A 24839-nucleotide genomic window follows, 5' to 3' on the forward strand; every position below is an offset into this window, starting at 1 on the left:
AAATCAACCAAGAATCCAACCCACGACCTCAAAGCTTCCAACCGTGCTTTCACCCTGCTGAGCTAATTGGATGTGATATCCAATCAGTCTCTCAGAGGTTTTCACTCCTTCCTCTGAGCAGTGACTTCATAAAGAGTCAGGCTCTGACCTGTAGAGTATCAGACAGGTGGACAATAGCCTTCAAAACTCAATCAAGGTTTGAACCCACAACCTTCAGTTTTCAAAGCAGCTCTTTATCCTGCTGAGCTAATGCGCTGGGCATAATGTTCCGTTTGACTCTTTCTTGTGGACATCAGGTTTAAAAATCACCTGAACTACCCAGGGTTTGAGCCCACAACATCCAGCCTTCACTGAGTATTATTAGAATCAAACCCACCACCTCAGAACTGACTACATTTGCAGCAAATTAGATTTAGCTTCCATAACTCCGAACATTATCAGTGGCATTGGCCAGCCATCAGTTCTCTTTTCTACTTGTAGCAATCATTATATTTCACAGTCATATGAATGTGTTGGATTAAACGTGACATGAAGTAGCCTTAACAAAGAAGGAAGTTGCTTGCACAGCTTTACCTGGGTGTCGTTATTTTATGTTTTGTCTCAGAGTTAAGCACGAGGAACCTGTTCTTATTTGATCATCTGTCATATGTACAATTAAAATCCCATTAAAATGTTTCGACATCATAGAGGAAGACGGTAAACCTAGAAATGTCAAGCCAGAAAACATAACGTGCTTTTGTTTTTTGAGAAAATGCAAAAATTGAAGGATCAACATCACTTATTACCCAACACCAAATGAGCACAGACTCACACAACACAAAGGGTGCATTCCCATCCTTTTTTTTTAATTTGCTGTGAATGTGGTACAATAGCATCGATGTTGGGGGGGGGGGGGGTAAAAGTGGCTGCTTTCAGAGAGGACACTGGGAAGATAATGTGGAGATCTGCTGAGACCGAAGTCGTTCTTTTGTTTAAGTTGGAAAAACAGGCAAAATCAAAAAACCAAAAGGCGGAGTTGAGATTGGCTCAAATGACAAAGTCTGATGTAGAGTTAGTATATTTCACATCAAAAGAGCTGGTATCATTTTTTTATTTTTTCGACCCCACGGAGGAATTTTTTTTTTTTCTGTTTTTCTTTTATGCCGGATGAAACGACAAAGCAGAAGAGCAATTCACAAGTTAACAACTGTCACTGTCAGCCTACTGCACTCCACTACTGCCTTTTGTACATGTTCACATTTGCTGCATTGAATAAGTGACAGCCAAACGTTAGTCTTTAAACTTACTTTAAACTGTTCAGACTGAAGAGATGTGTCATTTTTCATTCATCTCCAATGAATGGAAACATTAGCTTGAACATCTCCAAGTAAGCCAATGGATGCACGTCAGATATCGATGAGGAATGTACCGATTTAAGAGCTAAAGGGCAAAAACAAAATGAACACCGTTTTAAGAAGTATTTCAAACGGGAGGTGAGTAGATAATAGACAGATTTTTTTTTTTTTTTTAATTTCGGGTGAACTTTTGTTTTTTTTCACAGTTACGATCCTTCACAATTGAAATCCTGTCACAGGTCAACTTTGGCCTCACTCTGCAACAAGCTTTCTAGGTATGTTTGTCGCCGACACAGTTTGTAATTCACACACTGAATCCGCCCGGCTTTTGGCAACAAACTCAAAGTGAATATGTGGCCCCTGGTCTGTACACATGGGCAACCAATCAGCTGCAAAAAAAAAAAAAAAAGTTTAAAATGTTCCTTTGACAGCGTAACTCAAATATAGTGAGTTAAGAGGTTCACTGCTTAATCACAACAAATATGTTCTGTCCAGATCATATTTTCATTAACACAATGATTAAGCTCCCCCTAGAAAGATAATGAAAATACAAAAAAGAAAAGACAAAGGGAGAGGGGGGGGGGAAAAACAAACACCAAACCAAAAAGGCACCTCTGATTCTTCTCACGTGTTAACATCAGATCCGTGTCGGTTCAGAACACTCGTTACAGTACAGAAAGAAAAAAAAAATATATTGGAGTGACACAAAAAACAGAAAAACAGCCGCCTTCACAGCCGTGCTCTCCTCTCGCCTCGACACGGCGAGGTGCCTCCTGTTCGTGTTCAGTGTTCTCACTCGCAAATGACACTCGCTTCAGGTGTGCAAACCATAAACTGTACATGACAGGAAATGAAATTATATATATATATATATATATATATATATATATATATATATATATATATATATATATAAAAAGAAAATACCATCAAGCAGTGAGAAAACAGTGATCATTTTAAGATTAACAAAAAAAAAAAACACTTGAATCATCATATTATTATTATTTTTATCATACAGAAAGTGCTATTAGCCACCAGCAAAGAGAACCAGTGATCGCAATGATTTAAGCTTACTGTACCGATAGCAGCCCAATGTCACAATACAATTTTGAAAAAAAGGCCCTTCATTTCAAACTTTTCAAATATTCCTACAGGTACTTCTTGTCCTTGGCAATTTTTGGGCGACAGAGAATAAAACCAGTCGTCCCTCTCTTTGTTCTCAGTCTTACTCAAGCTTATTTGGGAGTGGACGCGCCTCAACCGGGAAACAGATCTCGTTTTCGGTCACGCCGGAAGATGGAGAACATAACCAGTCATGGATGAACTGAAACTTAATGGGACAGTTCACCCCGAAATCCAAAAATACATATTTTCCCTCTAATGTGTCGGGCTGCTTATCTGCTACCGCACAGTGTTTTGGTGGGAGTTACCGGGTTTGGCTTGTGGTGCTCGAACCGCAAAAAAACTACATTTGAAACATCTCTTTCCAGAAATCATGACCTGGTCACTCAAGAAACCTTGTTTTTGGAAAGAGGAAAAATATGGATTTTATGACTTTGGGGTGAACTCTTCCTTTAATGGTGCAATTGTGGAGACGGTTGATTCTTTCTGGGACGTCAAATACCGATGCCTAGGGCTTTGGGGTCCAGCCCGACCCACCAAACCAAAGCATTTGTATCTGCTGACCTGAGAATGAGACTCAACAATCCAATAACTTCTAAACGGCACCTTTTAAGGCTCCAGTACACAATAAGATAACATCTGCAGCGACCTGCCGAACGACTGCCAAAACTCTGTGATATTGGAAAGCTATTATCAGCGACAGATCAGCATTTATATACCGTATAGTGCTCGCGACTTCAGAAAACTGCTTCCATCGTTTCCCTCGTTGAATTGGCAACGCTAAGTTATGTTGTCTTTCATGACACTGTGAGAAATAAGCAAGTTGAGCTAAAAAAAAAAAAAAAAGTACTTCTTTTTTTTAATTTGCAGCTACTTCATTGAAACACTTAGAAATCGACGTGTGTGAGGAAACTAACAGATCCGGTCTGTTCTGTACGACAGCCACTGGACCACTTCAGCCGAAGCTTTTAACCGCCGGCTCTCCCAGCAGAGCAAATCAGCTGCCTCCAACACCATGAGTTGTGGCACTACATGCTACAGATGAAAAAAAAAGAAGAAAAAAAAGGTTTCATGAGAAAAATTTACAAAAGAAAGATCAGTGATCGAGAACTACTCTTGCACACAGTTGAAATGAAGCAACAGAGAGAATGAAGACGTCTTGAAGATTTTTTTTTTGTCTTTAAATAGAATTACCGTTATTGTTAATGTGTTTTTTTTCTACTGTATGTCTTCCTATCAATAAAAAGTCGGGGTAGGGGGCGGGGAGGGGGACGCTTCTCTAGGAGGCCGGTTTCTTCAGATCCCGGATCTGTTTGATTAGGTAGGTCTTCTCGTCGTTGAACTGCTCGTCGTCCGTGCGGTCCTTCTGGAAGTTGCTCAGGAAGTCGATGAGCTTGGTCTGGTTCTTGAGCAGGATGTCGACGATGGGCTGCGTCTTGTTGGGGTTCGCTACAAAAACCTGACAGCAGGGGCAGGAAAAAAAATTTGAGTTTTATCTACTCACATGATAAAAACGTGACGCCTTCGTTATTTCAATGACACAGTGTTTCCGGTGTATGGACACAGTTTTTTTTGTTGTAGTTTTTTTTTTTACCTTGAAGACATGGAAGGCCTCAAACTGGATGTTGGGACTCTTGTCTCTTAGCAGATTCATCATCAGCTTGAGATTCTCGGGCTTGCTGATGTAGCGCGTCATCACTGTGAAGTTGTGTCGGTCCAATAAGAGCTCGCCCAGGAGCTGGGGTGGAGGTGACAGAAAAACAATGGACACCCAAAGAAACTGTTATAATTGGCATTTTCAGGGGTAATATAAAGTCCCCATGATGGGAGGGGGTGACTGAGGCAAGCAGTCCAGCGTTGACAATTGCAAATGAACATATGAGTCAGAATCGAACCTTTAGAGACTGCCTCTTGGTGACGTAGTTCTCAGAGTGCAGCAGCTTCTCGTAGTCTGCAAACACCTGCAGTGACATAAGAAACACACCTTAGGATACATCCTAACAGTCTGAGGCGGAATTTCAGACTTGCAGTTCAACACGTCTCGTTGGGTTTTGATTATTGCCCCCACGGAAAAGATGTTGGCAAAATGTACAAAAAAAAAAAAAACACATTAAACAAGGAATAAGTGGATGATTTGGGAGATCTGAAGTTTTTCTTCCGCTTCTTGACTACATCGACTCTATTTAGCCTGTAGCACCACTGACGAGGCTTCACAGTGACATCTGTCAACACACAACATCCAGGTAAAAAGGCAGTTTTGTGCCGGTTTTCTTTGGCCTGAGGCCTCTGGGGGCCCTGTTTATGAAAGGGGCCGCTCTGCCTGGGAAAACTGACAACATAGAGCAGAGCTTTGTATCCACGCAAGCTGTGACACCAACAGGACTTTCTGCTAATCTTGTTTTCCAGGAACCATCTTGGTCGAACCTTTCTTTTTTTTTTTCCTTTTTTTTTTTGCTTCCTGACCAAAGTGCGTCCAATGAGACAGATCTTTTCTTGGATGTGTGACTGGGCCATTGAGCACTGACGTGGCTGATACCAGATCTGTCTGTGTATCTGCGTGCGTTGCCTCTCTTGGGGTCCCGGGCGGTGTTTATGTTTACGCTTCCAAATAGCGCTCGGTGGCTAAATGCTGCGTGAGCTACGTGAGAGTTGTGGTCAAGGGACGGAGGGGGAGGCAAGACGCAGGCTCTATGTGGCGACGCTGGTTCAAAACAACACGGAAATCTGGCATTTAACATGTGTGGTAGCGACAACATCCACCATGTGTTTTCCAGACAAGCCCCGTGTGGGGTACAGCTATAGTGTTACACTCAGGGCACTCACAGCGTCGTAGTTCTGTTCGAGGTATTCGGCCACGAGCGCTTTGTGTCTTGTCAGGAGATCCTGTGAAGAAGTGACAGAAAAATCAAGAGTAAAATTCAAACACTTTTAAAGCACTTTCAAGGTTCCTGCACGAAGGAACTGGAGATTATGTTGAATATTAAGCATTTTTTAACAAGTATGTTTAAATAGAAGCATATTTCTAATCTTGAAAACATGAAAAACGTTGTACAAACCCTGATTTACACATCAAGTCTGTCAGCTAATAGAGGTAAATATTATTAAGCATTTATATTCCAGGATATGGCTGTACTTTATTAACAAGAAACAAGAAATGCCAACTTCCTCTACAGCAATTAAACAGGTAAAAGTCTGCAAAAGTGAAGGCTAATGAACAAACAGCGGGTTATCTTAGTGGCATTATATCTGAATATAAACTGAACGTATTTTTGAAGAATTAATTTAATAATTTACTTATTTATTTTGATTATATGAATGCCTTTTGTTTCAACTTACTAAAAAAGTCTGAGACGAAGTAAAAAAATAAGAAACTCTTGGAGGATTGAAGTAAAAATAAAATTAAAAAAACGTTCTCTGTAAATCTTTAGAAGTAAATAATGTATGTATTTCTAAGGTACAATGCTAAATGACAGGAAAAAAAAGTGATGATAATTCATTTCAGTTTAAGGATTTTCCTCAAAAACACAAATTAAACCTGCCTTAAAAAGCTCCTAATCCATTTTAAAAAGAGCCAGATCACCAAAATAATAAATATTCCCTGACATATTACACACAAGTCACACTTTCGTTCATATTTCCTACAGCTTCTAGTTATCTGCTGGCGAGAACAGGGAGGCCTGTGGTACCTTGAAGGTGGCGAAGGCGTCGGAGGCGATGTCGAAGGTGGACATCTCCACGTAGTTGAAGAAACTGTGGAAATGATCCGAGTGGAGGACTATCCTGGCGAGCGGCTCGTGGCGGATGCACTCCCTCAGCATAATCCCACAATTCAACGCTACCTGAGGCGTCTCGTACCTTCACATGGAGACGGAGCACTTGTGTCACCTTTTTTGACAGCCACTGAACTGTGTACATCGTGTACATGTACCTGTGTGTGTGTGTGTGCGTGTGTGTGTGTGTGTGTGTCTCACCCTTTCAGCAGTATAAAGAGGACCTCCTGGTGGGAGCCAAAATATTCAACAGTGGGGCTCCTCGTCCCGATCTGCCTCCTCAGGATGTTGTTAAAGATCTGACACACATCCTTCTTCCCCTGAAAACACAAACACACACGAAATTAGACAAATATGCACTTTTCCACTGTTTTATGATGTATTTTCGACAATTCTTGGTGCTACTTTTATCGTGTATATTGACTGCTGTACTGTTCTACGGCTCAATGTCACTGATCTGAGATGATAAAATACAGTACGAAATACTTTATTAAGTAATGAGTGCCGCCATACGTATAGGACAGCAGACAGAAAGGGGGCGGCGGTGTCATTCATGTGGGACTGATATAAAGAAGCTTTATCCTTCTGTCCTCACCTCGAAGTCTATGACCTGCAGGTTTTCTACCAGCGAGATCAGCAGGCCACTGTTGTACAGCTCCTGGGCCAGCTGGGCCACCGTCTCGGTGTGAGGCTCCTTATCGTTGCTGCCGTACAGGATCTCCTTCATGTAAACTAAACACTTGGACACCTCCTCAGACGCCTGCGGGAGAAAAGAGGGACCGTTGAAAAACATGGAAGATGAGGAGATAAATAAAATATGGCGGAACAAACAGATTAAAGAGTGATCTGAGGAAAAGGGAAAATGCCACTGACGTGAGCATGTACTTGGATAACTTAGAGTGTGTGTGTGTGTGTGTGTGTATGTGCTTGAGAGAGAGAGAGAGAGAGAGAGAGAGAGAGAGAGAGAGAGAGAGAGAGAGAGAGAGAGAGAGAGAGAGAGAGAGAGAGACAGAGAGACAGAGAGAGAGAGAGACAGAGAGAGAGCGTAAACCATCCTTGACAGTGAAGTGTCAGGAGTTGACAGGGCCAGGCTGTTCCATGTTCTAATTTCACAGAGGACTGTCACCCTTGGGCCCCTGAACACTCATGCACACACACACACACACACACATGCACACACGCATGCACCAACACAGGAACACAGAACACTCTGTCCTCCTCTACCTTGTCCGTCTTTTTATCCTGCTTGACCAGGATGGCCAGGTTTTCCTTCAAGGTCCTGACGATGTCCGCCGGATTCTTGTGGGATTTACCAAACAGCGGCATGATGGGGACACACACTCGCCTCGGGACCTGGGAAACACAGCAGCACACACATGCACATCAGGGGAGAATAATGATGATACTCAGGATGTGTCAGTTTTCCTTCTTTCCGCGAGAGTCAGTTCGTGACGGCCTTTTTATCGGAAGAAAGAAATAGGAACTTTCCTTTGCTTGCTACCTATCATTTCTGTGACATTTAAGAGCTCGGCAGCTTTTCTAGAAGACCTAATTATTCAAGAGAGACCGAATAATACTGAGGTTTTGAGGTCAATATGGACACTGACATTGATACTGATATGAAATCAGACCCAGTTTATCTAAAAAATGTCCCAATGCTAAAAAATGTGATGTTCTAGGAATTGTTATTCAAATATGTATTATAAAGAACATTATATAATTGAAAATAAACATGTCAGGGCTTAAAACAGCGCTGCAGCATTCATCCTTTAATGGATGCAGATGGTGGCTTGTTTTGAATGCAACTGAAAATTAAAAAAACAAAAGAAACGGCTCCATACAACACTCCTGGTGCAGTCCAAGTCTCCGGGAGCCCAGAGATCTCAAATCAAATTGAAAATATGACTATGACAATGACTGAATTTTCATTTTGGGGTGAACTTTTCCTTTAAACATTGACAAAACCACTGTCTCAGTATGCCTGAGTTTATTGATTGTAGTGTTTAAAGTTTGCAGTAAATGGGAAGCATTAGAGGCAAGACTGAGTCTTTTTAAATATAACATTCAATACACTTGCATCATCTATCTCAAATACGACAAATACAATACAGCAACAATAAAATATTACAATGTGTCACATATCTATTGTGTAAACAGTCAATATCATTAGGAGTTGGGGTCATGTCCACCATAAAGGAGGAAGTCAAGTTTGAGATTAAGTAATTTACCAATCAAGAAGACTTTTTGGAATATTTTCTTCTTCATCTAGTTGGTCTGACAACTCAACAAAAGGCTGCTGAGCAAGACCTAACTGTTTGTGTGTGTGTGTGTGTGTGTGTGTGTGTGTGTGTGTGTGTGTCCATGTGTGTCTGATTCCTCTAGCACCTTAGAGACACATTCCAACGTCGTCTCTAGTCTGCATGAGCGACAGCTGCAGCCCCTTTGACACGAGACTCCTCGGGGAGTCGAAGTCGAAGTCAAAGACAATAGATTTATTACATAATACCAGCAACAACGTAGAAGGAATTAGCTGTACTGAGAACCTCGCATGTCTCCTGAAATGTTTCACCCGTTTCGGTTCACTTGGCAAAAATAGCCCCCTTGCACGTGTTCACATGGTTCTGCATTAGTTTTCAGAGGTGGTTAGTCAGGACTTAACTATGACACATCTCATGCCAAGTTATTTCACAGGTGATCGAGACTCAAAACTAGTCGGAAAAAAACAACTGAGCATTCAAGACATAGTCCAGAAACCTCTTACATACACGTGCTAGAGAAAATCCTCTTTTGTAACGACTTCTGACTATTTTATTAAAAGACATGTTTCCTTAAAAAGAACCCACCTAAAAAGTGACAAAGTTATATTTGACACTGTTCTTGCCAAGTCTAGTGAAAGATACACTCCACAGATCCAACAAGTAGGCTTCGGGCTGTATTTTGCCCCGGTACTGTAAGAAAGTCGTGACCTGTTTGGCTATCAACAGTGATTAAAGGTGACAGCAGATGTAGGTTGCCACTGTGTTCTGTGCGGCTGTATGGCGTACTGATACACCAGGTCCAGGGGTTTCAGTCCGAGCAACAATGTTAGTTAGAGGACTAACAAATATTTTACCAGAGGGGGAAAAATGGCAAACATTCTGCTGGGTATCGTTTGACTGTGTGTGAGGGAGAGAATTTGGTGTGTGAGCATTTAAAAAAAAAAAAAAAAAAAGGGATCCAGGAGGCGGCAGCGGCCTTCACAATCCAGGCCGGGTCAGGAACAGGCAGAGAACTTGTGATTGCTAATCCTCATCTGGGAATGTGAAAGGGCATAACCCTCCCTTCATTCCACACCGTTACAACCTCCATCCGCTCCATCCTTTGCTTGTTTCTTTTCAGCTCGAGCATCTAATTTCGATTGCCTTCTTATACGTCCTTCTTCCAAGTATACTTTGCATTGTTGCATTGCTGGAGCTAAAGCGTCCATAAAGCATACGCTGAGTACTAGAACACATGATATCCTTCTGCATGAAGCAAAAATCCATGCAGAATTAGGCATTTCACCTATTTTACATGTCAAAATCAAAGTTTTCAGTTGTCTTAAATATCATTACATCTGCTAAATGGATTGACACAAAATTGGGTGCAAATTTCAATAGTTGCTGACCTTTAAATCATATTGTCACTGTCATCGCAAAGTGAACACGAACAGTAAACACATCACAAACGACTTCCTGGCATATGATGAGCGGAATAAAATAAAAATTTGACATTTAATCTATCAGATGGAGCTTGGACACGCGGGCTGAGAACACCTCAGCTGCCCTCAGATCAGTTGATGTCAATTTGTGGATGACTGCAAGGTGAGGAGGCTGAAGATGGAGAGAGGAGCTTCAACGTGTATTCATACCGTCATCTCGACACTGAATGAGTCATCACTCGTCGCAGATTGTTCTCATGACGCGCAGGCCTAGAATAACACCTGCCAAACATCAGTAAGTTAGAATCGTCATTGCAGGCGTGGTAGAGTAGCATTCCGCTCGGAGCACGGTGTGCCTCGCAGAGCTGCGAGCGTCGGCTGGAGACTCTTAGTCCTGTTAACAGAAAGCCTTTGTTATAAACTAGGAGTGTGGAGCTTAAAGAGGTGCAACATGAAATCACTGTAGTACTCTTAAGCTCGCACACAAGCAGGAGGAGCGAGCCAAATTCATTCCCCTCCGAGCTTTTCAACGCTGCCTTGTCCATAATTAAAATTCTTAGTTGAAAGGTTCTATCGACTGCGCATTACCATCGCAGACAGAAAACCTCTCTGGGATCTGTGTGTTATTAGTCGGGGCTTTCGATAAACCAGAAATAATAGTTACCATAATACATCTGTTTTACATATTGGAATAATCTCTAATCAAATGTCATGTTTCATCTTTATAAAAAAAAAAGAGCTTCAGTTATTAATGTGAACAACATTACTTAAATGTTGCACAGTAATTTGTAACACTAGCATATAATAATAATATAGTGCAGTGTCCATAATACACGATGCAAGGTTCCACATAATCAGCGGCATTTAAAATCACAACTGCAAGTGTGACAGTAAAGCAGCTGGAAGTCTGGGCGGGGCGGCTGATTTCCCCAGGCAATCTCAAACAAAGCAGTAAACTCTGAAGCTGTACGAGAGATTTATGACATCAATTTTGCCCAATCAGAAAAAAAAAATCTAATTGTATGACATGAAACCCAAATATGACCAACTGGAGATAACCACAGGGCAACATGACAGCTGCTACGAATACATACACGCATACGTATTTGTAGGGAGCACAAAACATGAAGGTCGGTGTTAATTAAACTGCAGTTCCGTCCTAGCAAATAACTAGAAAGTGCAACATCTTCAGATACTGAGTAAAAAGTCTGTGAATAAAAAAATAAAAAAGAATTTGTAAAAAATATGACAGGGTTCTAAAATCCCTGCAAGAACAAGAAGCAGCTCAAACTGGAGTCACAAGGCGTCACCTGACCGAAACAAAATCTCAGCTGAGAGTATTCACTTTCCTCAACACTGACTCTGCGCTGAACTTCATAGACTGGAATGGATTTGAACGATTACTCCCTCAGCTCTGATGTTAAAAAAAAAAAAAGACACTTGGTCAGTTTTTTTTTCTGTGTGTTACGGTGATGTTTTCTGATGCTTTGACTCTGACACGTCGGTCAGAGGGCGGACTGCTGATTCACATTGAACTAATCAAATCGCATAATTTCAAATATTTCTACTTCTTCTACTGTGTTATTAATGTGACCACATGTGCTCTTCAAATGCCTTCAATTCAGTGTTCCTTTAAAGTAACCAGCCATTCTGAATTACCATTACCCAAATCAAATTACAACAAAATGAATAGGAGCAGCTATGGTCGTTACAGTTGCCAAAGATTTGCTTATATCATGGACCATATGTGACCAATGATCTGGCTATCAGGGGCCTCATTAATTAGATATTAAATACTGTTTGATATTAACCAATTCCCCCTTCCAAAATGTGTGAACGCATAGGTCTAAGTTTCAGCAAATCAGACAATTTATGCTTAGAAAGTGCGGCACACATATTTGATATATGACTTAAAGGGGACTGTTCTGCCTTATTACATATTTCTCATGTTATTAGTACTTATTACTCACTGAGTGCCATTCTAGTTCACTGCTGTATTTGATTCATTGAGAGTATGCGGGCTGTGGAGGTGCTCTACAAGTTCAAATCATTACTCAGTCTACTCAGCCACCATGTTAATGTCAGAATGTGACATGGGTGGGTGTAAAGTACACATTTGAGGTTTGTGACTAACATATAGTGGGAAACTACAATAAGGCTGCTTCTGTTTCCCTTTATCATCATGTTGCATTACGCTGCGCTGCTGCAGTCCGGTCAATATTTGTCCAAGGATACGCAGGCAATGAAGAAGTGCTTTTCAAAACAGGAGAGCCGTATTGCACAAGACCTCGTGCACTTTAATCCGACTAGTGTGTCAGGTAACACATCTAATGTGTCCACTCCGTCCTCCCCGCTGCAGCTAAATGTCTCTTATTATTTAAGAATACTCAAAGGGTCAGTTTTAATCATCTAATAATTCTTCAGTGAGTCGAGGAAAGCTTAAGCTCTAGGTGACCGCGAAGCCTTCATTTTCACTCGTAGCCTACTTAAGACTGACTAAATGTTATGTAATGGAATTAATCTGGTGCCCACTGGGCTTAAACACACTGCTAGCTGCTCTGTGCAAGTATAATCTATGAGAGAAATCTGCTCCCCATTGCCCCAAATATTCATTTTCAGCTGTAATTATGCGAGACCAAAAATAGCCTTAAATAAAGATATAAAGAATAAAAACAAAGCACATGAAATGCTTATTTAATCATTGCTGTATATACTTCTACAATACTGATAAAGAATATCAAGTCTCTCTGCCCTCGCACTCAACCTCCAAATATTTATAATTCTTCAGAATAAATTCTCATTTTAACAAATCTGTGTCAAAGTAAAAACCTTTTAACACACAAATATTGGATTTCATACCAACTGCGCCACTGAAAAATGTCATTCACAACTATAGCTACACTTAACTGATCACTGATCTATCATATAAATGCAAATTCTACAACTGATAATTATGTTCTAATCAATAAATATTTTCTTTTAATCTTTCATGTCAAAACAACAACCGTTCAAACCCAAAAGACATTCAGTCTGCTATCAGATAAGACAAATAAAGATGTTAGTTCCCTCCACTGAGCCATTTAGGCCTGAAAATTAACTTGAACAATTTTCAAATTAAAAGGACTATCACTTTTCTCTGACTGACTAAAGGATTAGTCAACCAATTCTTCATAGCTCAATAAAACCCCCCCTTATCCACAACCGCTATAATTGCATCAAGATGTGTCTTGTCTTGTGACACATGCACATCAAAGTATGTTGACAATCAGATTATGTTGGAATCCAACAGAAACACGACAGTCATCGCTTTCACACTGCCAGCAAATATTCACGGTAAACTCCCCTGACTGGTGCCGAGATGTAAGAATGATGACATATTTCAGCTGTGAGCACATTTTCTCCTGGATTATCTTTAAACACGACCTTGGCTGTGACACGTGGACTTAATGCAAAAGAAGACACCCCAAAAAATATATCCTTCACTTCCATCTTTACCAGACCTGCGCCGAGCAGTCGCTCAGGGCATCCTAAATAATTCAAGCTGTCCTACACAACACGCATTAAAGCTGCCTGACTGACTGTAAAGTTTATTTTGCTATTGCGTAATAACTCTACCCTCTAATGTTATTAGATGTATCTATTAACTATTCACAAAGTCTTATAATCACCAGTTGCCATTGAAACAGTGAAATAACTATTTTTGTATAATTTTTTAATTATGGTCACTTTGAAGTGTTTCCAATGTATCAATTGCCAGCACAAATAGAAAAGCTGCCTTTTGCAGCTTCACATTGCAGTACCAGTAACTGTAAGAAGGAGCCACACTTCTAGTGGCTGGGTTTGATGACTAATCAAAGTCATTCTAGCGTGGCAAGGTAGTGATCCATCACACCTACGTGTCACTCTGACAGCGGTAGTGAATACAAGTTGGGCATTCAATGGCTCACGCTAAAAACAGGTTTGACATCGGCCTGTGGAGAGACTTGGTGTGATTTTACATTCTGCGGTCAAAACACAACAAATCAGTCTTTTACCTTTTACACGGGCTGCTAAAAGCACCTGAAACATAACATTACAGGAAGAGCGCTCTCCGCAGCATGACTCAACCAATTAATAAGAAGCATTCTGCAGCTGAAAGCATGTAAAACATGCCTTAATTATCAGGCTCAAAATGTAAACACCAAATGAAAAAGCCTAATTAGTCATTTGAAAACTTTTGTCTCTCCGTCCGTGCACTCCTTCGAAACCTTTTAGAGCATAAAGGAATGCTTGCAAAGCTGTTTCGTTGAGTCACGGAGGCGTTCGGCGGTGTGATGAATGCACTGCCTTTCAGAAAAGAAGAAAGGTGGCTGCCTCTAATTTGACAGCATTTCTTCTTGACTATCTGGAAGGCAGAGGCAGCCCTTCGGGTAACACAACACACATACAAATGGAATTCCGGCATTTAAGGAGGAGCAAGGATGATATTTAACCCTCTAACGCTCACCCGCTCAGCATAAATGGTGACTGCTGGTATAAGCTGATATCAGGTTGGACTGAATGATTTGGGCACTCCTTGATTGAAAGTCAGGACCTACAGATGTGTGCATTTTAAGAGCCTTGGATGTCAGTGATCCACTTTAAATACACAACTGAAAAGCACCCCAGATTGTTCTAAATTCTGTCTTGAAAAAGCGGCTGGACTTGTTGCTGTTTTCCCCACCACACAGAGCCAGCTCCCAGAGAGAGAAATGAGGATATGCCCGATCACAACCCGTCTCAAACTCCAAACGGGCGCTCCCTTTGCTGACGTTTGCAGGGAGGTCGTCCTCTCCCAGGCAACCTGAGAGGAACGCTCCCTCAAAAGGACAAACATCAGCGCATCAGGTCCATTCCTAAGATTGATAATGATGTATAAAACTCCTTTTTTTTTTCCAGACTTAGAACGAAAAACAAAAGGACGTTTTTTTGACTGCAGCAGGAGCAACCCAGTATTACTAAGAACACTGAGGCACTTCACTGAGGAAAACAGAAACCTGCATTATCGATAAAGATTCAGTCATGGCTCTGTGCTATTGGCTGGGTCAGGGTGGCCATCACCTGCTGCATCTCCAGCTGCTTTGATGAATAGTATCATAGCTGAGTGAGGAGGAACCTCTGCAGCCTACCTTCCAAAGCCAAGTCCAACCACAGCTTAAACACTAACCTAAGAATTTGATTGGCAGGGCTATTAAGAGGGGTCTTCATAGCCGGCTGTGGTGATGTGCAGGGTGAATAACAGATAATACTGTGAAACAGTGACAGACAGGCCTGTCCTGACAGGATATGAGACACTATTGTATCTGATGCTGGTCTGTCTATATGTCAAGGGGAATAAAGGGAACACCGGATGTTAGGCTGCTTTGCTTTCAAATTAAAAGCGGCTTGAGAACTTCTTAAGCACTGATTGGCCAAACTTTCAACACACAAAGATGGTCAGTTTATCATCGTGGAAGCTACAAGTCTTGCTCTTTGACCAATAGATGAACTGACAAATCAATTCAGCTTAATACACAAGATCTATCCAACATAAAAATCAATAATTCATAAATCAATAACATCTTCTCCAAAACAAGTCTGTAAACAACATGGGACGCTGAAACTCTTCAGCGAGATTGCTATCAAACTGAAAGACTTACAGGTGTTCAAGCATTCTCAAATACACAATGAGTGTAAAATCCATTGTCATTATTCCATCATCATGTCTCACATTAAAAGCTGATGCAATTCCAAGAGAAGGATGAAATCAGCATAAAATCAGTCCCATGAGTCAGCAATCAGAGACGAATCCCTACATAGGTGACAGCATTTTAAATATATACACATTTGTGTCAATGCATTGCAAACCGACTTAGACTGAGGCTGTCAAACATTACTGTGTTGCACTTTTATAAGATATAGAACATCAACAAAGGTAACAGAGTTAAAAACAAGAGGCTTTTTTCCAATATGGATCAATCAAGATTTTCTTTAATTCATCAATTATCTGATCCGAAATATTTGAGATTACTTCTTTTTTTTTTTAAAGCCAATTATAGTTTCCTGACAGGTTTTACAGATTGCTTGATTTGTGCCTCCAACTGTTCAAATGTCAAATATATTTATTTTAAAATCACAGAGAACAAAATTGCATATCTTCACATGTGATAAAGTGAACCACAGCGCATTTACCTGATTACTGTCCTAAATGATAACTCGATAATCAGCATTGTTGGTGATTAACTGTTATCTAAATGAAGCGCTAGCTGCCTGACGGGGTCTTATTTTGAAATACGTGACCGGAAGCCGCATTGTTTTCATTCGGGCTAGCCTGCCGCTGGTCGTCTAAAGTAACATAGCAAGGAGGACAAAAACAAACGCAGAAAACACTCACTGCATTTACTCCTCTGAAGAATTACAGCTCCCGAGAACCAGAGCGTTCAGAGAAATAAGAGCTTGTAGCGCAGACGGCAGTAAGTGACACATAAGGCCGCATAAACAGTCCCAGACTGAGTGATTTACCAGGGCTACACCCCTCTCGCCTCCGGGCTGAACTCCCTTTTTGTTTGACAGATTTCCAAAGCTAATCTGAAATGTGTGTATCGTTTCAGAAACAGCCAGATGAAACAGACACTATGTGGCTCTCCTGTCTCGCAACAACACACATTTCTACCTTTAAACCCCGACTGAAGTTACACCGACTGTCAAGGGCGGTGATAATAAACCATTATGATAACTGCACGCTATTCCCCCTCGACAGTATGAGCTAGACATGATACCTTCAGTGGGAATATGTTTGGTGGGGTGTCTTTAGGTGTCTTCGCCGCTCCTGTCCCGGTTCACAGCGTAGCCGAGCCTCCGAGGTAGGCTTCTTGCGGTCACGCCAGGGCTGTTCCTGAGCAGGGAAGTCCGCTAAAAATGTATGCGATAGAATTTAATATGTGTGGAATCTGTTAAGAAGGCAGAGCTGAATCCCATCTGGTCGCTTTCCAGTCGTCCGTCAGGCTGTCGCGAATAAACTTGAGCGCTTCCGGTACGAACTTTCATAATAAAAACTCCGCGGACACTCATCCGTTTATACTAATGGAGGACGAGGCGAGAGCGAAGTGTAATTTCAGCTGATACAGTTGATATTCTTGAACATATTGACTGTATTCATGGGTTCAAACGATAGTTTCCCTGGTGGCACACTAAGGCGCTGTCACACAGATGAATTTTCTTTACAGAGCACTTCCGGTAATAGTCCGTCTCCTGTTTCAAACTTGACGTATCTGTATCTTTCCAGCCGCGGATGAGTCTCGTTCACATTCTCTCACTTCGAGTCCTTTTAACCTCCTTGCCTCATGTCTCCCTCTACAATATGCCATTCAGACAGGCAAAACTAATATTCAAGTCACCACACTTAAATCTAGAATCTCCCGCGAGACACCATTTACTTTTCGTCACCACCGAGTGATATAAAATAAAGGTGAAAAAGACACTGAGGCCGGATAGCCTTCATATTAGAACGAGCCCCAGGCCAAATTATGACGGGCTAAACTGGAAAGCGCTCATTGGAGGTTAGATATCACGTGGGTGATATCAAACTTCCGGATCAAAATATGTGATTCATAACATTGGAAATTCATCCGTGTGTTTTAAACTGATTGTTTTTACTACTACAATATAAATATATATTAAAACGTTCATTTATGATATAAAAGCAGAATGTGCTGGTTCCACAAGCAGTTTTAAAAAAAACAAACTTAAATGTATGAATAAAATACAATAGCTTACCAAAAAAAGTCAAAATCCCATAGAGGAAACCATCTCAGACTTTATTAAAGCTGCTTTTTCATTTTACATACAATTCAGAATTACATATTTACAAATGTACACAGATATGTCTCATAATATCTTTATATCAACACCATACTCAGTAGATACAATAGGAAAATAAAGACAGTGGTTGCTGCAATGTGCTGCATAAAAACAAATTTAAAAATATAACCCTTCTCATCTCTCAGGCCTCCCGAGTCAAAAGTAAAAACGATTCAATACGATTTATTGTGTGAGACGTCAATAAAACGCTGACAAGTTTAGTGCCCCGCGTCAGCTTTCATATGAGGGCAGAAAATAAACTCTCACAAAATACAACAGTGTCTGGTAAAAATACTTGCCTTAATTCAAGGGCGTTTTATGTGAGAGCTTTAACATTGGGGCTATGAGGAACATGCCACGGAGAGCGCTGACACACAAAGAAGACAAAGGAGACTCACAAAAACCATGATCCTCTTCAGAATATACATGCTCTCGAGGAAAAACAATGTGAGGTATAGAGGACACATCTGTACAAAGTGTAACATACATTTTGTCAGTCTTTCACGGAACTTACACAGATCAACACGTAACGCCGGCCACAGTTTATTCTCAGCTCACGGCTTGACGCTGAAAAGGCCTGTAAACTAGCTTCTTTATTATTTTTCCGAGGAGGTCTTTCCTTTCATAGGGAGGAGGGCAAATCGGGGCCAAATTTAACAAAACTTGCCATGGGGTTTTGTTAAGCCAGCGGACGAGCAGAACCCAGTCTGAGTCATAAACTGGTCGGGCTGGTTTCAGTGTGTAACAGCATGCTGCACTTGTTTTTGTTTTTTTGTTTTCACACATTCAACACTAAGAATGGAAAAAAAAGGAAGAGATTGTTTTACAGTGCATGAATACAGTAGAAATGCTGGGATATAAAAATCATGATCACCTTTGGGGGGAAAAAAGGTAAGAAAAAAGGTGTCATTCAGTGTTTCGGGATAGCACAGGTTCTTGCGTGTGTCAAGGACGGTGTCACAGCGGCTGGTTTGTCGGAGGCGCACCGTCAGCGTCGTTTCCACGCCCAGGGTCCAAGACAGGGCCGTCTAAGGCTTCACGATCACTCATTTTCGTTGCACCTCGTTACGACCGTGACGGCTACTCAGCTACATTGTGGGGCCTGGTGAACAAATATTGCTCAGGCTGGCGGTGCAAGCGTGTCGAGAAGGTCCGAGAGAGAGAAAGAGAGAGAGAAGTGGCCACTGTCATATGCCTGTGGGACTGGCAGCACAGGGAGGGCGACAAAGCCTGCTTTTGTTGCTGCAGTGCAGACCAAAGATAGGTGAGCACAGCGGCCATGACACAAAAACCGGGCTCATGTAGAGATTTTTGGGGTTCTTAAAACTGGAGGTTACAGGGCTCCTTGAAATTATGAAGGTTATCAGTAAACCTGCATAGAAATTAAAGGGTAACTCCAGAAATTTAAAGTCTCAGGGAGTACTACTTCATGAATCAGCTGTACCTCTCGTCGCACTTCAGACCAGGAATGGAAACAGAAGAAGGGCGTCGGGTGGCACATCGGGCAGTCAGGGCATGTTATCAGTGACTGAAGGCAATTTATCAGATTACATACGGTGCTTTCCAAGAACTGTAAACACACTTTAAGGTGTGAAACTGGTGGAGCTACCCTTTAAATCCAGCCGGTAAAATTAACTGCGTCACTGTTTCTGTCTCTACACAGGTCTCTCTGGGAGGTTCATGACATATGGGTATTTTGAAGCGCGCGCACACACACACAAGTGCAATAATGCACATAGAGACATGTAGTTGACACAAGCTGGGTGTGCAGTCACAGCTGCCTGCTCGCGCAACTTCTTGGGCTTCCTGAGAGGTAAAATCCAGAGCTGTTCAGTCAGAGGCGAGTGAGACAATCAGTCTTGGAAAGAAAGATGAAAAAAAAAAAAAAAGAGGTTCTGAAGTTGTTCCAAGCTGCCGCTCTCTTGTGTTAAGTGATTTGTACGCATAGCTGGAGAAGTGCAAAGAGATCCGACCACCAGGTGGTGCTGTTGGTGACATTCAGCCGGTGATACATTTGACTGTGTTTTAATTTGTTGTTAATAACCACAGAGCCAGGGTTGAGGGAAGCTCAGATTCCCCAAAAAATGGGAAGAATACAGCATGGAGATCTGAATACTTCGACATTGCTGACCTGCCAAACACTACAGCGATTGATTTCAACACATGTCACCTGGTGTGTGTCGCACAAACAGGACTTGCGGCATCGCGCCCTGAACATTTGACCTTCTTGGTCTTTTTGTTGCAGCCAGCTGCCAGTTTTCACAGTGCACGTTTAATGTCGGACACTAAAGCCAATGTATCGTGTGAAATACCAGCGTAAGCGGTATCTGTAGATGTTTCGCATGAGAATCTGTCGCTATGCTGTGATGTTGGATGGACTCGAAAGGGGGTTAGAGCAAGGCCTGTAAGCTGCAGCCGACTGCTCAGATTTAGCGCGGAAATTCTTTGAATTTGTCCACTTTTAATGCTACATAATTAGTTATTAAGTTATTAGACGTTGAGCTTTTCTCTATTGTGTTTCTTCAAGAAGGCCTGACAGGAGGCGATACATCACTTGTACTCTGAGGAACTATTTTTCCCTGATATTTAAATCATCTGAACTTTCTGTGACTGGGATGAACTGTTAAAACACACTTAACATTCTACCAATATGCTGGTCATACTGAAGGCTGAAAGGACTTGAGAGTGAAAACAATTGGACTGGCTGTGAATACTGTAAATAATAGGAAAGGTGGGTGCAGCGAATACTCAGCTAAAACACTGGTAATATTAGCAGACGCAACGATTGCTTTGGTTTTTTTCGAATGGATCCGACATGCTGTGAGATGGATGTCTGTGTGATGAAAAGCACGAATGGTCCAGTTCCTCCTGTCAGGGTCGGCTTCACGGCGTTATAATTCCGCCCCAGAAATTGTCCTTTTAGTTTGAGGGATGGAGTGCGGGCAGCGACGGCGGCAGGTCAGGGTTTGATGTCGGAGTAACTGGTGTAGGTCTCGCTGCAGCTGGAGGAAGTGCTGAGGTTCCCGGAGACGCTGCCATCTGCAGGACAAACAGACAATGGTGCTGCTGAGAAACTGTGCTAGTTGTGAGAACTTCCAACATTCTGTCGTCAGCTGTGGTGGTGTCTCTTGTGTAACTGTGGCAATCACAGTGGCATCTGAAATGGGTCTGATGCAGAGAGAAAAGCATGGATGCTGGCAATTTGTTCCGAACTTATCAGTCAAGTGCTTTTCAGCTAACTTTAGCGACCCATGCTTCTACCCAGCCAGTCTGCACTGATCACAGAGGAGCAGTGTGGAAACTACATTTCAGGCATATTTTGCGTGCAAAATGCAAGACTGCCGTGCATTAATGTAACATTAGCTAGCTATCTTGAAGTGTGCCTTTGAAAAAACTCTGATCGGTGGTGCTAATTCTTCTCCTTACCCATCTATCCCAGCAAGAATTAGGACACCATATCCCTTGACATGCAAGGCAGAGTGGTATGGTAGGGTCAAGGGGTGTAGATCTCAGTCAAAACCTGCTGTTTTAAGCGTGTTGATGGCTAATTGGAGGTTGCCGTTGTTTCATGCAGCAACAGATACCAGTGGATTCAATGGCAGGGGTACAGGCTTATGTCGTTGTTGGGTGGATAACAACTATATATCTTTATACTTCAGAGTTAGCGCTCAAAATGACAAGAAAGTTATTTGCCAATTACACATGTCTCTGCAATGCAAATCAATCACCGGTTGTCTACCCAGAAGTGACTGCTCTCCTGATTCGGTCCACCCACAGCCTACTCCCTGTGAGTCAGACCTCAAAATGTTACCAGTGAAAAGCACAGCTGAGCAGGCCTCCTGTATGCCCAACGCTGAACATAATGGAAGCAGTACCTGAGCTGCTGAGTGACTGGGATGATTTGGACTCTGAGATGAGGCTGAGGAGGTTTGCTGCGGCCACCCAGCCCTCCTTACTGGTGCGAAGGTTCTTCACAAACCTACAGACGGTCAGGCAAACAGTGAAATTAACCACAACGTACGTATCTATTTATACAGCTTACTTAATTAGCAATTGTCAATTAAACAAAACAAAACCTATTTCTGATCTGCACAAATTCACATTTGGATTCCTTTGACTGCGAAATGATGAGATGCTTACCACTGTCCGTCCTCTCCCTCTCTGATTAGCTGGACCATGTCTCCGCTTTTGACGGACAGCTCCTGAGGTCCCGCCTTCTCGCAGTCCGTCACCACCGTATACTTCCCTGGAGCCTGAGGGGTCAAAGGGTCACCAAAGGAGGTCAGTGAGAGCTCAAAGGGCGACAACTCCAGTTCACTGAATGTAAACCTCTTCAGGCTCACGCTCACCAGCTTCTTCACAATGTCGTCCTCGGGGTCGGAGTTCATGGGGTCCTCGCCGCTGGAGTAACCGTCGTTCTCTTCCGAGGCATCCACCGAGAGAGACGCCTTGTTCCAGCCTGGAGGCGGGTGGCGTGGAGTGGAGAGAGAGGGGAGGACAGACACAGGTGAGGGGATTCAAGGCAAAGGGAATGATGAGAAGCTGAAGAAGCTGGCTTGAGGAAATGTAGAGATGAATCTATGTCACACACACACACACACACACCCTCCCCGTGCTGCCTCGGTCACTACTTACAATTGGGGAAATGTGTCAAATTCACAGCCCAGACACCTGAATAAAACGTCAGTGTTGTACCTCTCCTGTCAGTCACAGATAAGTTAAAACAATACTGGGTGTCGGGACATTTTTTAGCCTTTATTGTGTTGACAGAACCAGGTAATCCAAAACTTGATCCTTTTTTTTTTTTTTTTGCCAATCCTAACCAAACTGTTTTGGTGCCTAAACCTAATGCGACTGTATGCACAGCATCGTTATAATATCAATTTGACAACTGAACCTGAGGAAACATTAAGTTGCGACACAAATAAATAAATGTACCGTTTCAACATTATCCACGGTTTGCAAAAAAAGTACACTGCCAACATTTTTTTCTAGTGCCTGGGCTCAAACTTCATCAACAGAATGGATAGCAGGGATATCGTTGGAATAAAAGTGAGACCACACACACACACACACACACACACACACACACACACACACTATCAAAGGTCAAACCAAAATCGTCCAAAGTCCCAGAGAAGATCAGCGGAGACAGCAGAGGTGAAAACACGTCAAGGGAAACCAATCAAAGTCATCAAAAGGAAGTCGTGATCAGAGAACACAGAGGTTTGAATCACCTGGATTAATTTCAAGGCTGCTCTGACTGCCAGGGGCGGGAAAAATCACTTGGTGAAATCGATTACGATTTTCTGATTTGCATTATTCTCAATGCCACACAATGACTGACCCCAAAACACTCCAGGGTGAAAGGAGAGAATGATTGATTTGAGGTAGAGGAAGTCCTCTGCAAAAAATGATGAAAAATCGAATTTAGCTGAGTATTGAGGCTTAAAATTGTATTCCGCTCTTTTTACTTACAAGTAGAAAGAGCGGAGATATCCTTCAGGTCACTTCCAATTTGAAGCTCATCTCAAGCCAGACTCAATACGAGGCTAAATTAAAAGGAAATAGGTATTCTGCTGCACTTTACCTCAAGTAAAATCAATCATGAGCACCACAAAAACCACAGCAAACACCCACAAGTGGCCGATCCTCAGAGCGGCTCTGTACCTCGCCGCTTGCTCTGTAACAGACTAGAGGTGCTCATCCATTTGACTCTGCTCAGAGTGACATGGGGAGCCGGCTCTAGATGGGGGGAGAGACAATGAGACGTCTGAACTAGTCCTGCGGTCAAAGCTGGGTTAGTCAGTCAGTGAAGGGAAGCTGGCGTGGAGTGTCATCCTGCCCAAAACACCGGCACCGAGATTCTTCACACGGATCAGGCAGTTTGTCAGCGAGCACACACATCATACATGGAAACGGACACAAGATATTTGGGAAATACGCTTGTTCATTTCTCGCTGAGAGTTCAATGAGTGAATTATACCACATGTCATGTTTGTGGGACATATGTAGCTGGGTTAACCAGTTGGCGTAAAAAAAGCTGGCGATAGGAGGAAAGTAGTTCGATCCAAAGGTGGCAAAATCTGCTCATCCATGAGTATCTTTGAACGCGTCTCTCTGTAGGCTAACTCTCAGAAAGTCAGAGGAAAGCAGCGTATTTCCCAAAATGTCTACAAGACGTACAATTTGGTGATGATGGCGATTATGACCCGTGAACAAATTTTGTACACACAATGGTAACACACAAGACTGGAGTACACTTCAGTGGCGAAGGGATGGGAAAATGAATGACGGCATCTAGTATTAAATGGCCCCCCCCCTATTGTGGGGTGTCGAGGTACCTTTGAACCCAAACGGCGTGGGGTCACTCTTGACCAAGTGGCGTTTGGAGCCGTGCTCGGGGCTCAGGGCCGAGCCTAGCCGAGCCACACGGGGAGTAATAAGTGAAGAGAAGGGAAGAAGAAGATGAGAAATGTGAGAAAGAGAAGGGCCTTGGAGACTGCCATTAAATATGCAAACCAGTGAAAAGCTTATATAATTGCTGCGACCACCATTGTTTGATCACGTCACTCCAAAAACCCACAGAAATCACCCTAAATAACTCTGATCCATTGATTCTGATTCGGGCATTTATGTGCGCAGAAACTCCTACACTTGCTACTGAAGTCTGGTCTGCCTACTGCAGTGGGAAACTACAGCAGTGGCAATATTAGACCTTTACCATCAGGGGGCAGAATGTCTGCAACATAAACACTAAGCTCATCAGTTAACCCTTACAGGGAAAGCCAGATGTGCCACATCAGGCTCTGTATCAGGTTTGACAATGGACATGCTTCTGTTTATAGTGCATGTTTGAACTGTATCTACCATGATGCCTAATAACAATTTCTAATGATCTTATAATGCATTATTATCACTGTTATAATGCATACTAATGAGATAGAGTCGTCATTCATTGCTTTAAGTAAAGTAATTACATGATATATATGTTGCTATGGGCGCATTATACATTTTATGTATATCAATATTGGGAATATCAACTTAAAGTTTGCTAACATTAGCCACTATTGGCTA

General features: G+C 42.2%; 2 protein-coding genes across 6 annotated transcripts in view; both read right to left on the minus strand.

Moving 5' to 3' along the window:
- Positions 1–1114: 1114 nt before the first annotated feature.
- On the minus strand, positions 1115–16695 carry cab39l (calcium binding protein 39-like). Its single transcript, XM_037091344.1, has 9 exons — positions 16682–16695; positions 7451–7579; positions 6822–6986; positions 6428–6546; positions 6143–6311; positions 5280–5339; positions 4352–4417; positions 4051–4194; positions 1115–3915 (listed from the first exon to the last, which is right to left on the minus strand). Exons 2-9 carry the CDS (start codon positions 7550–7552, stop codon positions 3736–3738), a joined length of 1005 nt encoding a protein of 334 aa, XP_036947239.1. The 5' UTR covers positions 7553–7579; positions 16682–16695; the 3' UTR covers positions 1115–3735.
- Positions 16696–17698: 1003 nt separating this feature from the next.
- LOC119015056 (guanine nucleotide exchange factor DBS-like) overlaps positions 17699–24839 on the minus strand; it is a 54669-nt gene continuing 47528 nt past the window's right edge. For 4 of the 5 annotated variants that reach the window (XM_037090656.1, XM_037090654.1, XM_037090655.1 and 1 more), the window contains 5 exons: positions 24107–24181; positions 22112–22221; positions 21903–22015; positions 21638–21741; positions 17699–20801 (listed from right to left, as the gene is read on the minus strand). In XM_037090656.1, the coding sequence (XP_036946551.1) occupies positions 20722–20801; positions 21638–21741; positions 21903–22015; positions 22112–22221; positions 24107–24181 (482 nt within the window). In that variant the 3' untranslated portion in view covers positions 17699–20721. Of the gene's footprint in view, positions 20802–21637; positions 21742–21902; positions 22016–22111; positions 22222–23432; positions 23508–24106; positions 24182–24486; positions 24505–24839 lie in introns of all 5 variants that reach the window. The other variant, XM_037090659.1, reaches the window with a different exon arrangement.

This window comes from Acanthopagrus latus, chromosome 24 (genome assembly GCF_904848185.1).
Source record: "Acanthopagrus latus isolate v.2019 chromosome 24, fAcaLat1.1, whole genome shotgun sequence".
In the NCBI taxonomy this organism is placed as follows: Eukaryota; Metazoa; Chordata; class Actinopteri; order Spariformes; family Sparidae; genus Acanthopagrus; species Acanthopagrus latus.